Below are 14,998 nucleotides of genomic sequence, written 5' to 3'. Positions count from 1 at the left end.
CAACATGTTGAAAATTATGCAGCGACCATAATGAGGCTGCGGCTAGTTCCCAGAATGCGGGAACTACTCACCACCATGAAGGCGACTACCCGGCAACCACCCGTGAACATGTGGCGACCATGTGGCGACTGCATAGTCTCTTGCAGTCGCCTAAAAAGTCGCCTAAGTGGGACAGGCCAATCACAGTGCCAGAGACCCGGGTTCGCTCCTGACAACAAGTGCTGTCGCTACAGAGTTTGTTTGTTCTTTGTGTGACCACGTGGATTTTTCTCCAAGTGCTCCGATTTTCTCCCACATTTCAAAGATTTGTAGGTTACCTGGCTTCTGCAAATTGTTTCTAGTATGTATATGCTAAATTGGGATAACACAGGACTAGTGTATGGGTGATCGTTGTTTGCAGCAATTTCAGTTTACACACTGCATCTCTAAACTAAACTAAATTACTAGATATGGTGTTTAATTTTTTTCTTATAGTGATGATCTCACATTTATGTTCCCTTGTAGTTAACTCAGTAATCAGTGGAAATAATTTGTCTCCCCAGTAAAATCTCATAATATTAAACATTTTGATCAGATCTCATTACTAATCTTCTCTACTTTGGTTGTAAAAATTCCCACGTCTTTCCTTGGTGAGGTCTTCTGAATCAAAACCATTTAATATTATTGTTCTCTACGGCAATGAGTTTAGTATAGTGCAAGTAAATATATTTCTGGGATATCTTTCAGAAAGATATTGATAATCATGTATTTTGGCCTTGCAAGGAATATAAATTCAGTACCTGTGACATTTATTCCATCTGACCTCTGACACCACACTTCTCGGTATGTTCCTGTCCAAGCACCAGCTAACCAAATATATTCATAACAGTGACCACCTATGAGAAACCATTGACAAGAATGAGCAGAGTATATTACATCTCAGAGTACAGTGGTAGGCATAGAAAGATTACACCTGAGACTCCCTTTGGATTCAGGTAAGTTTACCTTCCACCTGCTGAACACTAGAGACAGTTCTCAGCAGGCACATGTCTATCTTCTGTAATAAGTGAGGGGTTAGCATTATTAACAAGTTCTCAGGTCTATTTTCTCTAGTTCAATTGCCTTTCTGAAGCATTCAGAAGCGATAAGTTGTCTGGTGAGAGTAGGTATAGTGAGATAATGTGCTTAGTTCATGTTATACACTTTTATAAATGAAACCAAACATTCAAAATTAGCTATGTTCTAAATATTACTGGAAATGTATTTTCTTTTGTTGTGCTCTTGGTTTGCAATTTATTGGTCACTTTAAGTGTTATTCTGTCTCTTTTCATCAACAATATGCAGGGAAATACCATAATGATCATATTAACCCAAACAAATTTCCATTTTCATTGACAGCGTGGAAAGTTAGAAGGTTTTGGGGAACACTCTGGAGTTAAGTCACCAGTATTGGATATGATGGGTACATGGAAAGTACTGGAAGAATCACCAGAACACTGTCCATAATATTTTAATTTTCTTTGGATAGGAAGATAGGTGCCAGAGAACTGGAAAACAGTGTTTAAAAATGCTCAGGAGAAACTTAACCATTATAGGCCAGAGACATAAATAGCAATATTCCTTAAGGATCAGAGTTGAATCCTTTGCTTTTTGATCTTTATTTCCTGACCTATACTTAGGTGTGAAAGCCAACATTTCTAAATTTGTGGATGACACAAAATTCGGTAGAATTGTGAACAGCAAAGCAGGTCTTGATAGAATGCAATTGGACAGAAACAAGCTACTAGAATGGACTGATGCATGATAGTTGAAGTTTAATACAGACAAATGTGAGGATATACATTTTTAATGATAACAATGAGGCTTATATAGAATAAAGAATATTGTTCTACTTGGGGTGAGGTACACAAGATATTGAAAGTGCACAAAAGACATTGGCATTGGCAGAGCAGGTTGATAATGCAGTTAACAAGGCTTCTTGGCTTTAGCAATAAAAGCAGGAAGCAGACAAATAGGGACATTATGCTGAACCTTTAGAAAGTACCGCTTTGTCCTCAATTGGGATATTCTGTTCCATTCCAAAGGTTGAGAGGGGATCTTATAGAAACATATAACAATTACTAAGGGATTGGACAGACTAGATGCAGGAAAATGTTCCCAATGTTGGGGGAGTCCAGAACCAGGGGGTCACAGTTTAGGAATAAGGGGTAGGTCATTTAGGACTGAGATGACGAAAAACTTTCTCACCCAGAGAGTTTTGAATCTGTGGAATTCTCTGCCATAGAAGGCAGTGGAGGTCAATTCACTGGATGTATTCACAAAAGCATTGGATATGGCTCTTAAGGCTAATGGAATCATGGGATTTGGGAAGAAAGCTGGAATGGGGTATTGATTCTGGATGATCAGCCATGATCATATTGAATAGCAGTGCTGGCTCGAAGGGCCAAATGGCCCACTCCTGCACCTATTTTCTATGTTTTCTATGTTCCATTCTGTTTATTAAAGGAAATATGTGAAGGCATTGGTGAGGGTTCAGAGAAGTATATAAAATGATGAGAGGCCTGGATGGACTGGCTGACAACAGGATGTTCCCTTTAGTTAGGGACCAAAATCACATGAATAAAATAAAAGTAAATGGAATCAACAGTGACCTGAGGAAAACGCTGTATTGTAGAGCACACCGTTTGATGGGGTACTGGAAGCAAATTCAGTGACAGTTTTCAACATGGAATTGAATAAATAATGGAAATTGAAAATGGAAGAAAAAGCAGAGGATTGGGACCAATTGGAAACCCCCCTCAAACTGCTGGTATGAAGAAATGAGTGGGCTAGTACAGCATTATTTCTCTTTTAAATTTGAATTGGAGCAGCTTTTTTGAGACAATGTTTAAAGCAAATTACTCAAGTATTTAATATACAACGTGCAAAACAATTTATCAACCTCATTCTGTTTCAATACAAAACCATGACCAAATAATCTTTAAGGCCTTGTGATTTACTGTATATTTAAAAAATATATGACTTAATTATGAACCTAGAAATGAATAATAAACAAATGTGCTTTCATGGCAATCTTATCTATTGGACAGTATAACATATATATAAATTCCCAGCTATCTCATGGACAAAATTAATAAGCATTAGATCAAAGCTTGACCATGCTGGAGGCTGAGTTATTTCAGCTCAATACGTCAGTGCACTGTCGTCAGAAATATATAAAATGTATCGCCATTGCTATTACCTTCATATGGAGTTCAAATGTATAGATGCACTTCCAGTAATGGCCAAAAGATGGGAGCATTCCTTTACAAAATGGCAGCAACTACTTGTATGAAAGGTTGAAAGAAGGGCAGGACTGACAATTAACCATTGCAGGGTATAGAATGTTCAGGCATGCAGGGGTGTGCGACTGAAGGGAATGTAAAAGGTGAGGTGATTGCAACATTAATTAAGGAATCCAATGATTATTTTTTAATTAATAAAATTTTTAATAATTAAGGAAAGCAGAGAGGAAGGATGTCCAAGAAGGCTCTCTTCGGATGAGGTAAAATGGCCAGAGCATGAAAACAAGAAGGATGTATTCATTTTGCTGGGGATGTACAATAGTTAGCAGCAGATAGAGGAACAGATATATATGTACACAAATCACACAGAGATTTAAGAGTACTAAGGGTCGTGGTTGTTAGGGATTTTAACTTCCCTAACATTAACTGGGTTCACTTTAGAGTGAAAGGCAGAGATGGTGGAATCTATTAAAGTGAGCCAGTACATAGGTAATTCCACTAGAGATTCCATGGTCTCAGGGAATATGGCTGGGCAAATTGTTGAAGTATTATTGGGAGAGCATTTAGGGTCAATGACCATGACTTAAAATTGCAATGTAGCTTTTTTTATTTAGGTTAGAAATACAGCATGGAAATAGGCACGTCAGCCCATCAAATCTTTGCTGACCATTGATCATATAGTGTACAGTTCTAGTCTCCACAATATAAGAAGATGTGGTTGCATAGGATGGGGTTCTAAAATGGGAAAGCAAACTAACTTTATCAATAAAATAAAAACAATTTTTAAATTTTGAAGGAATATGACTGTATGCTGCTTATAAGTGTCAAATATGTTGTTTTGCTGGAACTAGCTTTTGCCCCATTGAAATGGACAAATCCTGATATGTTGTGGTGAATTCAACATATATCTACAGAACAAATACAGCTACTTCACCCCATTCAATAAAGGGGAAACAAATGATGAGATCCCATTTTTCCACATTTTAGTGATTGCACTTTAATAGTAATTTCATTGGGAACCTAAGTGCTCCTAAAATGGCTGCTATCTCATTGATAATTTTGCTGTAAATTCTGGTCCTGGGAATTAAAAATTAAACATTTAATATAGTATAGCGAGACATGTGTTGTCAAAGTGATCTTTATTGCTAACACAAAACAGCTCTCAGAACCACAACAAGGGGCAATGGCATTACCAACCGTGACCACCAGGGACCGCAACAGGACCCACCCCAGAACCAGAGGCACGGAACCAAAAGAGAAGACAAATGAGGCGTTGGCCCCTCACATTGACTAACAGTGATTGAGCACGCAGGAAATTAGCGCCCAGCAATGGCTGGGACATGTCGACAATGGTGAGCGGCCTGAAGAATGGCAAGAACCAAAGATGAGCGGGATCATGCGATCACCGTAAGTCCGTATAGTGCTGCCAATCACGGCAGTTAACAAAGGTCCCCGCTTCCCAGAACGAGTGTCCACCCCCGATGGGGGCAAAACGCTGACTTCCGCTCCCTGTGTCCACCAGGAATCGTCGTCCTGAGTGCCGGTCCCATGCGTACAGGCGGTGTATCTGGCAGACCGCCGAGGTGCTTACTGGCGGCCGACCCCGGAATTTCCCAGACACGAGCAGGGCGAGCGGCATTAGCGGGCCGCGGAACCCCAGTGTTGGTGGTAGAAGCAACACTTTTTCTTCCCGGCTTCTCATGGAGTCGGAGACCCAGCTGTGCTTCCTCCCCCCCCCAGGGGGCGTGGCCTCTGGTCGCTGTGTTTTCCAGTGCGGTGTCGGCACCCGATCGAGCGAACCACTGCTCTGCTGCTAGGACAGCCACAGCACGTCCGTGTGTTCTGCTAGCTGCCGGGGGTCGTCAAAGCTCTCACCTGAGAGCATCAGGCGGATGTCGTTCGGCAACTGCTACAGGTAGGGGTATTCAAAGAGCAGGCAGGGCTGGTGTCCGTCCATCAGCATGAGCATTTTGCTCATGAGGGCTGATAGCTTGCGGTCGCCGAGCCCACCCATGTGGAGGAGCCGCGCTGCTCGATCCAGGTGGCTGAACCCCAAGGTGTGGAGAAGCAGCGCCTTGAGGCCCTCATACTTATCGGCATCCGGTGGCTCGCTTAGGTAAGGAACCATGCGACCGGCCGTCTCCTGATAGAGCGCGCCGACCACGTAAAAGTAGCGGGTGTTGACAGCTGTGATTTGGCAGATGCGGAACTGGGCCTTGGCCTGCTGGAACAACTGGGACCCCAGCAATTTTGGATATATATTAATGATTTGGACGAGGGAATTGAATACAACATCTCCAAGTTTGCGGATGACACGAAGCTGGGGGGCAGTGTTAGCTGTGAGGAGGATGCTAGGAGACTGCAAGGTAACTTGGATAGGCTGGGTGAGTGGGCAAATGCATGGCAGATGCAGTATAATGTGGATAAATGTGAGGTTATCCACTTTGGTGGCAAAAAACAGGAAAGTAGACTATTATCTGAATGGTGGCCGATTAGGAAAGGGGGAGATGCAACGAGACCTGGGTGCCATGGTACACCAGTCATTAAAAGTAGGTATGCAGGTGCAGCAGGCAGTGAAGAAGGCGAATGGTATGTTAGCATTCATAGCAAAAGGATTTGAGTATAGGAGCAAGGAGGTTCTACTGCAGTTGTACAGGGTCTTGGTAAGACCACACCTGGAGTATTGTGTACAATTTTGGTCTCCTAATCTGAGGAAATACATTCTTGCCATAGAGGGAGTACAGAGAAGGTTCACCAGACTGATTCCTGGGATGTCAGGACTTTCATATGAAGAAAGACTGGATAGACTCGGTTTGTACTCGCTAGAATTTAGAAGATTGAGGGGGGATCTTATAGAAAACTTACAAAATTCTTAAGGGGTTGGACAGGCTAGATGCAGGAAGATTGTTCCCGATGTTGGGGAAGTCCAGAACAAGGGGTCACAGTTTAAGGATAAGGGGGAAATCATTTAGGACCGAGATGAGGAAAAAAATTTTCACACAAAGAGTGGTGAATCTCTGGAATTCTCTGCCACAGAAGGTAGTTGAGGCCAGTTCATTGGCTATATTTAAGAGGGAGTTAGATGTGGCCGTTGTGGCTAAAGGGATCAGGGGGTATGGAGAGAAGGCAGGTACAGGATACTGAGTTGGATGATCAGCCATGATCATATTGAATGGCGGTGCAGGCTCGAAGGGCCGAATGGCCTACTCCTGCACCTATTTTCTATGTTTCTATGTGTCTAACACCCGGGGCTGCGAGGTGCAGGAAATTGGCAGCTTATGTGCAACAGCATTTTGGTGGGCCGGATCTGCGGCAATGGTGGGTTGAGCGGCGGCAGCATCCATTTTTGCAATCGTCGGGGTCACCAGTATAGCGAGACGTGATGTCAAACAAAGTGATCTTTATTCAGTAAACACAAAGCAGCTCTCAGAACCACAACAAGGGGGAAGGGCGTTACCAACAGTATATATACCCCAGGGGGTGGCCCGTGACCCGCTCTTACTGCCATACCAAGTCACATGACCCAACCCCCCGAGCCGAGGGTTCGCACCACGAGTGGCTAACCACCAGGGACCGCCACAATAGAAGCTAATAATGGTTGGTTACTGCAGCAATTGAAATGCTCACTACACGTTCTGAAGGACTTGGACATATCGTTGCTGAGATAAAAAAGACAGGCTGGAAAGGTAAGAAGATGCATAGGCCACTGGATTATCAATAGGCTCACAGTTGTTAGACTTAGTAAAATGCCTTTTCCAAAACATTTATGGTCCTGATTTTTCACAATCGGACTGTCCCAAAACATAGCAGCAAAATTTCTCTCTCCTCAATTCTAGAAAAGGGATGGACTAGTTTATTTAGATAAGTAAGTTACCAAATTATATCAAAACAATGGAGAGGAATTTACAAGAGTAAATTGTTCCTCAAATATTCAATAAAATTCCAGAATGAGAAAACTCTTCTCTTCTTGCATCTGAGGCTCTGTCAGGCGCTGGTCAGGCCACAGTTGGAGTATTGTGAGCAATTTTAGGCACCATATCTGAGGAAGGATGTGCTGGCTCTGGAGAGGGTCCACTGGTGGGAGGGTCTAGGACTAGAGGTCATAGCCTCAGAATTAAAGTTCATTCCTTTAGGAAGGGGATGAGAAGGAATTTCTTTAATCAGTGGATGGTGAATCTGTGGAAATCTTTGCCACAGAATGCTGTGGAGGCCAAGTCAATGGATAGTTTTAAAGCGAAGATAGATAGATTCTTGATTAGTACGGGTGTCAGGGGTCATGGGGAGAAGGCAGGAGAACGCTGTTAGGAGGGAGAGATGGATCAAGCGTGATTAAATGGAGGAGTAGACTTGATGGGCCAAATGACCTAATTTTGCTACTATTGCTTATGACTTTATGAATGAAATTAGAGGCACTCCTTTGAGACAGATTCACAACATGATTTTATACTGGGTGTGAACAGCTTTAATGGATGCTCAAAACACATACATAGGATTAATGGTGCACATCCCGACAGATTTTTCTGACTGGAAATCTCGTTTATGCATTCATAGATTTTGAATCAGTGCCAATTGTGAAAAGGAAGGGTCATTATGAGCTTCCTTGAGTCTGTGTTAGTTGCACAATGTACCAGCTGTACTCACCTGTACATGTGCGGGTCTCCAGAGTCTGCACGGGACACAGATGCTCATTTTCCATGGCTTGGACGATTACTGCCTTAGTCCGTACCTGTACTCCACCATAACCAAGATCCTGGTTATTTACACAGGTTAGTTGACAAGAACTCCACACAGACCAGTCTGTCAGGTAACAGTCACCTGCAAAAATTAAATAAAATGCTGCAATTCAACTAGAACTTCAACCTTCACATGGATGTTGCCGGCACCGGACAGCTTGAATTATGAAGAGAGATTAGATGGACTGGGACTGTTTTCCCCGGAGTGAAGGAGGTTGAGGAATGACTTGATACAGCCTTATAAAAATATCACCAGCAAATAAGATGAATTGACAAACTGAGTGGAGAAAGATTTAACGAGAACTTGAATAAGGTTCTGCATGGAAGGCTGCTCGGAAAGGTTGGATCACATGGGATCCAGGGGGGGCGAGTGAAAGGAATACAGCTTTTAATTAACGGTAGGAAGCAGAGGGTGGTGGTGCAGGGTTTTTATTTGGACAGAGGCCTGCGAGTAGTGGTATGGCTGGTGTTGGTGTTAAGCCCATTGCTGTTTGCCATCAAGCAATGCTTTGGATGAAAACGTACCAGGCATGATTAGTAAGTTTGCAAATGGCACCAAAATTCTTGATTAGTAAGGGTGTCATGGGGTTATGCGGTGAAGGCAGGAAAATGGGGCTGAGAGGGAAAGATAGATCAGCCGTGATTAAATGGTGGAGTAGATTTGATGGGCCGAATGGCCTAATTCTGCACCTAGAACATGAATTTAGGAATATAGTTGGTGTCAGGACAGCAAAGATGGTTATCAAGAATTATAGTGGGATCTTGATCAGCTTGGTGAGTAGGCAGAGGAATAACAAATGGAGTTTAATTGTGTGAGATGTTACATTTTTGAGAAGGTAAAACAGGGAAGGATCTTCATGGTGAATGACAGGGCCCCGGGGAGTGCTGCAGAACTGAGGGATCTCAGAATACGTGCAGAATTGCCTGAAAGTGTTGTTGAGGGAAGATAGGGTGGTGAAAAAGGGTTTTGATTGATTGTTTTCCTCAGTCAGGGAACTGAGAACAAAAATGAGGATGTTATATCACAAGATGTTGATGAAGCTGCACTTGGAGTATTGTGTTCAGTTTTGGTCACCCTATTTAAAAAATATGCCATTAAAAGCCCTGTCCCATGGTACGAGATCATTCCAAGAGCTCTCCCGAGTTTGCCCTGATTCGAACTCGGAGATTTACGGTAATGGCCACTCGTCGGTACTCGGGGCTCTTGTGGACATTTTTCAACGTTGAAAAATCTTCCAAAGTCTTCCCGTGCTTACCTGCCATTAGCGAGTCTTCCCGAGTACCTGCCGTTAATGTTACGAGCCGCTAAGGGACGTTCCCGAGCTCCGACGTACCCGCTACGTGCATTCTCCGTGCTTACCACGAGTTTGATTTTTTTTTAACTCGGGAGAGCTCTTGGAATGAACTCGTACTGTGGGACAGGGTTATTAGGTAAAAAAATCTGCAAAGATTTTCGAGGATGTTGCTAGGATTTATGGGCCTGAGCTATAGGGAGAAATTAGGCAAGTTAGGACTTTATTCCTCAGAGCACAGGAGGCTGAGGGATGATTTTATGAAGGTATATAAATTCATGAGGGGAATTCACAGAGCATTTTTCCTAATCTAGGGTATTGCCCAGTGCCTTGCCCAGAGCAGGGGAATCAAGAATCAGAAGACATAGGTTTAAGGTGAAGGAGGAAAGATTTAATAGGAACATAATAGGTAGTTTTTTTAAAGAAAGGGTGGTGGGTGTATGGAATGAGCTGCCCGAGGAGGCAGTTGAGGCAGGGACTAATACAACGTTTAAGAAACAATTGGACAGATGCCTGGATAGGACATGTTTGGAGGGATAAAGGCCAAAAGGTCAAAGAAGATTTTCTGTTACGACAGACAATAAAGTTTTCTGAATCTGAATCTGAATCTGAATGCTGATCGGTGGGACTCGTGTAGATGGGACATGTTGGTCGGAGTGGGCAAGTTGGGCCTGTTTCCACACTGTATGACATCTATAAATCATTCAAATAGATTAATTTGATATTAAAAAAAAATCTAAATTATTTTTTTTTAATTTAAAATAAATTTGATTAAAGGCATATTACTGATACAGCATACACTGACAAATAATGACATTTTAAAGTAAGCTAAATACCAAATTTTCTCTGCAGTGTAGTAAATTCCATTCCAATAAATGTCATCTTAGTTTAATCTGGGCAAAAGACTGTGTGTTCAGTCAATCTATTCCTCTTATGATTTTGTACATCTCCACAAGATCATTCCTCATCCTCCTGCGCTCTAAGGAGTAAAGTCCTCGCCTGCTGAACCTCTCCCTATAGCTCAGGCCCTCAGGTTCTGGCAATATCGTCGTAAATCCTCTCTGTACCCTTTCCAGCTTTCCTCGAGCATGGTGACCAAAACTGAACACAATACTCTAAATGTGGCCTCACCAACATCTTCTATAACTGCAACATGACCTCCCAACTTCTATACTCAGTACTCTGACTGATGTAGGCCAATGTATCAAAATACTTTTTGACCACCCTATCTACCTGTGATGCCACTTTCAAGGAACTATGTACCTGCACTCCTAGATCCCTCTGCACTACAACACTTTCCTGAGTCCTACCATCCACTGTGTAGGTCCTGCTCATTTTAAACTTCCCAAAATGCAACACCTCACATTTCTCCGTATTCCTTCAACCATCTGCCCAACCAATCAAGATCATGCTGCAATTTTCTTACAACCCTCTTCACTATCTGCAATAGCACCCACTTTTGTGCCATCTATAAACTTGCTAATCATGCCATATACTTTCTCATCCAAATCATTGATGTACAGTAGATGACAAACAGCAATGAAGGTTGCAACAGGAGGAGGTAGTTGAAGCAGGCACATTTGCAATGTTTAAGACAGGTATATGGATAGGATAGGTTGAGGAGGATATGGGCCAAATCAAGCAAGTGGGACGCTGTATATGGGGCAAGTTGGTTGGCCTGGGCAAGTTGGGCCAAAGGGCCTGTTTCCAGCTGAATGACTATGACGATGATCTTTGTGCTACTTCACGAATTATCTATGTGTGAAACTATTTAAAAATAAATAAGTTAATGATTCATTCATTAAAATATTTCTGACCAAACTTTAATATGAAGCAATAATCAAACTGTTGTGGGAACTCAATGGGTCAGAACAGCATTTATGGAGGCAGAGGGATGGTTGACTTCTTGGGTCAAGATGCTGCACTAATAATATAAATATGACACAAGGGATTGCAAATGCTGGAATCTGGAACAAAAAATAAATTGCTGGAAGAACTCAGTGGGTCAAGTAGCATCTGTGAAGGCAAAGGGATGGTTTGTGTTTTGGATCAGGGTAGACTTGCTGGGTCGTTCCAACAATGACACAAAATGCTGGTGTCCAGGATCTGCAGTTCCATGTATCCAAGTTCTTCCAGCAGTTTATTTTTTGTTTAATATAAATGTATTAGTCATGGAATTAAAAATAGAACAGAGAAAATAAAATCCCAAACACATTCCAGTATTGTTGACATTATGTGATGCTGCACAAAGACAAACTTGCTAATTGAAATATTGAACATTTTTATAATCAGGAAATTAAAAAAAAACTCAACCATGGATGCATGCCATTTATCTCTTAATGTGATCATTATGGCAACATCAGGTACTGCCTGACAAGGCTGAACAGGCTGTCCTGCATTCAGAAACAGAGGTAGATGAATGTCACATTCTCAACTGATTTAAACATTTGTGGCATATGCTGTAAATCAGTGTGCTTAACCTCTTGAAATTAACTCCCAACTAATGAATCTTTGAGCCAGGAGTGCAAGTAATAACATTTATTTCGATGCAGAAATGCCCCTTCCTTTACTTTTCAACATTTTAGATTTCTGTCGAGGACATAAAAATAGTTTGAGGAGCTACAGTACCTGGGCATGGAACAGCGCAGGATGCCTGCAGAACAATCTGTTTGTCTCCATTCACTGCAGGTTCCAGGTCAGCACAGAATTCATCATCCACAACCTTGCCAGAATCTTCCCTGGATCCATCAAACACAACGCATGACATGTTTCGAAATTTCATCCCATTTCCACACTGGGCATCCTTTAACAAGATAAATAAATAATTGAGATTACTCTGAAAGACAGCGTGATAGCCTTGGTTACACATTACCTTTTGGTGGGAAAGCTAATACATTTTCAGAAGATGAGCATGACGAGGATATAAACATCAGTAGGTAAAGGGTTCAGAGCAACTCTGAATCTTAGGAGTTCTGGCACAGATACCTCCTAGGGTGCAAGCTGATAACATAATTCGGAAAAACGCATCTTTGGCTGTAGGTGAAAATTATATACCGACAAAAAGGTGCTGCATAAGAATGAAGATTTTCTCTGAGTGTTTTTATGTATTGAAAGATGTGAAGGCATCGGTGAGTGATATGTTATAGCCTTTAAATCTGAAGATAACAGGGGTCCCTTTCATTAGACTGAAGATTGAGTTGATCTATGTTCAAAATTATGGATGGTCTGTTAAGGTGAAAATCAGAAATAATAAAAGTAACACATTAGTAATTAGAGTACATTCATTTAATATTTGATTTGTATGTATTATGGTGTCAGGAAATAGAATGTCCGAGATATAAGAATGCAAACTAAATCCTTACTGGCATATAGGACAGAAGCTGGCAAATGGATGAAACATTAAAAAAAAATCATGGATGTGGATGGAAGTTAAATCAATGGTTATTTTACAAAATACAATGTTCTTTCTGGAGGAACTCAGTGGGTCAGGCAGCATCTGTGGAGCAAAGGGATCGCCGATATTTTGGGTAGGGATTCTTCTTCGGACTGATGATAGTTGAGTGGAGAAAGCTGGAAGAGAGGTGGGGTAGAACAAACTGACATTTACAGGGGAAGTACTTGTTGTCATTGATGGTGTTTTTATGACACCAGGAAGGAAAAAAGGTGGCCCATACTTTCTCCTGCCATCACAAAAAAGAGGGATGACGTAATCCAAAGGAGGAAACAATTATTTTATTTTTTTATCCTGGATATCAGTAAATAATATGGATTTTATCCACAGTGTACAGAAGCAAGTGTGTAGACTTAAGTCAATATACCTCCACTTTACAGTGGCCCCATTCACTGTACTGCCAGCGGTAGCAAGGGCGGATTAGGCATGGCTTGGACTGTTCCAACTGCATTATGCATGGTCGCCCATCTCCCTGGAATGGCTGAATCAATGTCCTCTTTCGTAACATTTCCCCTATATTTAAAAAAAGATACACATAACACATTTCTTCATTATTAACTTTATTTTCTCCTCCTTCAAACCTATCAAATCTGCAATGTTAAGGATACAATAAAATACAATTGTAAAACTATTTTTCAGTGAATTTGATGTTTTTTTGTATAAATAATACCTTAACTACACAGATTTTGAGATATTACATGGTTCACAATATTCTCTGTTCCATTTTACAATGAAATAATCTTTCCTTGCAGTGGAGAAGGGCATTTAGGAATAATTACCAAACTGCATTCAGAATGTTTTAACTTTTCAACTGACACTCAATTCTTGTCAAATTATAAACTTTGATCCCCTTGTTAATAAATTAAGGCCTTTCATTTCAGAATATTTTCAAATTATGCAAATGTATTAAAGTACATGTTTATTTATATGCATATTTAGTACATGTAAACACACAAGATAATCATACCTACACATTGTACATATGTAAAGGTAAGGGATTTATCCTAATGCATGGAAGATTCCTTTAGGGCTGAAGGTGCTTATGTGATGTACCACAGTAAAGTAAATTCACTTATCACATTAGGTTTAATAATCTCTATTGAAAGAGAATTCTGGTGAAAGTCAGCGTTACAAGCACACGGTGCTAGAATAGGAAACATCTGTTCACTGTTAAGAGTTTAAAATATTGATTACAAAAAAAAAAGACGGATTTGAATAGAAATAGAAAAATTGTCTTACCACTTCAACTTAAAAGTGAAATGACACACAGCTACTGCTTATAACCTAGGCCAGTGCGATCCCACAAGGATGCACAGTTTGGAGTTGACACATTAGGATGCTGCTGACTGGAATATCTGAGGCGCAGAAATATATGCAGGGTGACACAATTGAGCTATGGGAATAGGCGAATATAGGGTTCTCCCATTAATGAACACTCAGAGGCAGGACACTATTTGAAATGAAACACTATTGATTTGTTGACACAGTAAATATTGTAGGTCATACTGAAATACCTGGAAGAGTGAGTGAAGATAATGCCATGTCCCAATTGTCTGACTGTGCATTCAGAGTAATTTTAGAAAGAAAAATATAAATGAGCGTGTGTTTGCCAGGGAAGTGTAAAGAGGGAAGCAGTGTCAAGGTTCATCCTGAACAGTTGCGTAACAGAGGCCTTTGTCCCCCTTGGGCTGTTTCTAGCGACTGATACGGAGACAGATATTGTTCTTTAAGATCATCAAAGATACACATTGGTCTGCCTGAAACATCTTGGTCTTCTTGTGCAAGCCTCCACTGACTGAGAGTTTTCAAGGTGCTGGACTTTGTGGTAAGTGAGGAACGGAAACAATACAGTTACTGCAGAATAAATAATTCTTCATAAGAGGTTGGCAGAAAGCTGAACCTCCTTTTTGCGCGTAACAATTGATGCTAGGTTAATTATTTAATCTAAGATTGATAGATTTTTGATAATATATTATGAAGTTGAGGCAAGGGTAAGGATTGTGACCAAAGATCAGCATGATTTCATTGAGTGGAGAAATAAGCTCAAGGGACTAAACTGTCCAACTTCTGTTCCTGTCTACCTTTGTGCCTAAGTTAATTCACCCTTCTGATGGAGCTACTGCCACTGGTTGATGTTGGAATATATCTTGGTACTGAATACCATAAGTATGTTGTTAAAATACATCTCAAAGTGAAGTTAAACTCTTACATAAACACAAAATGCTAGAAACACTGAGCAGGACAGGCATCATCTGGAAA

General features: G+C 41.1%; 1 protein-coding gene across 1 annotated transcript in view; it reads right to left on the bottom strand.

Moving 5' to 3' along the window:
* Positions 1 to 14,998, bottom strand: part of LOC129713146 (thrombospondin type-1 domain-containing protein 7A-like) — a 354,070-nt gene that overhangs the window by 14,541 nt on the left and 324,531 nt on the right. Inside the window, exons 21-24 of the mRNA XM_055661980.1 lie at positions 13,107 to 13,252; positions 11,917 to 12,091; positions 7,905 to 8,078; positions 780 to 875 (exon numbers count right to left, since the gene is read on the bottom strand). Coding sequence (XP_055517955.1) covers positions 780 to 875; positions 7,905 to 8,078; positions 11,917 to 12,091; positions 13,107 to 13,252 — 591 coding nt within the window. The remainder of the gene's footprint in view (positions 1 to 779; positions 876 to 7,904; positions 8,079 to 11,916; positions 12,092 to 13,106; positions 13,253 to 14,998) is intronic.

This window comes from Leucoraja erinacea, chromosome 2 (genome assembly GCF_028641065.1).
Source record: "Leucoraja erinacea ecotype New England chromosome 2, Leri_hhj_1, whole genome shotgun sequence".
NCBI lineage: Eukaryota > Metazoa > Chordata > Chondrichthyes > Rajiformes > Rajidae > Leucoraja > Leucoraja erinaceus.
This window is presented reverse-complemented; position numbering and strand designations above follow the sequence as displayed.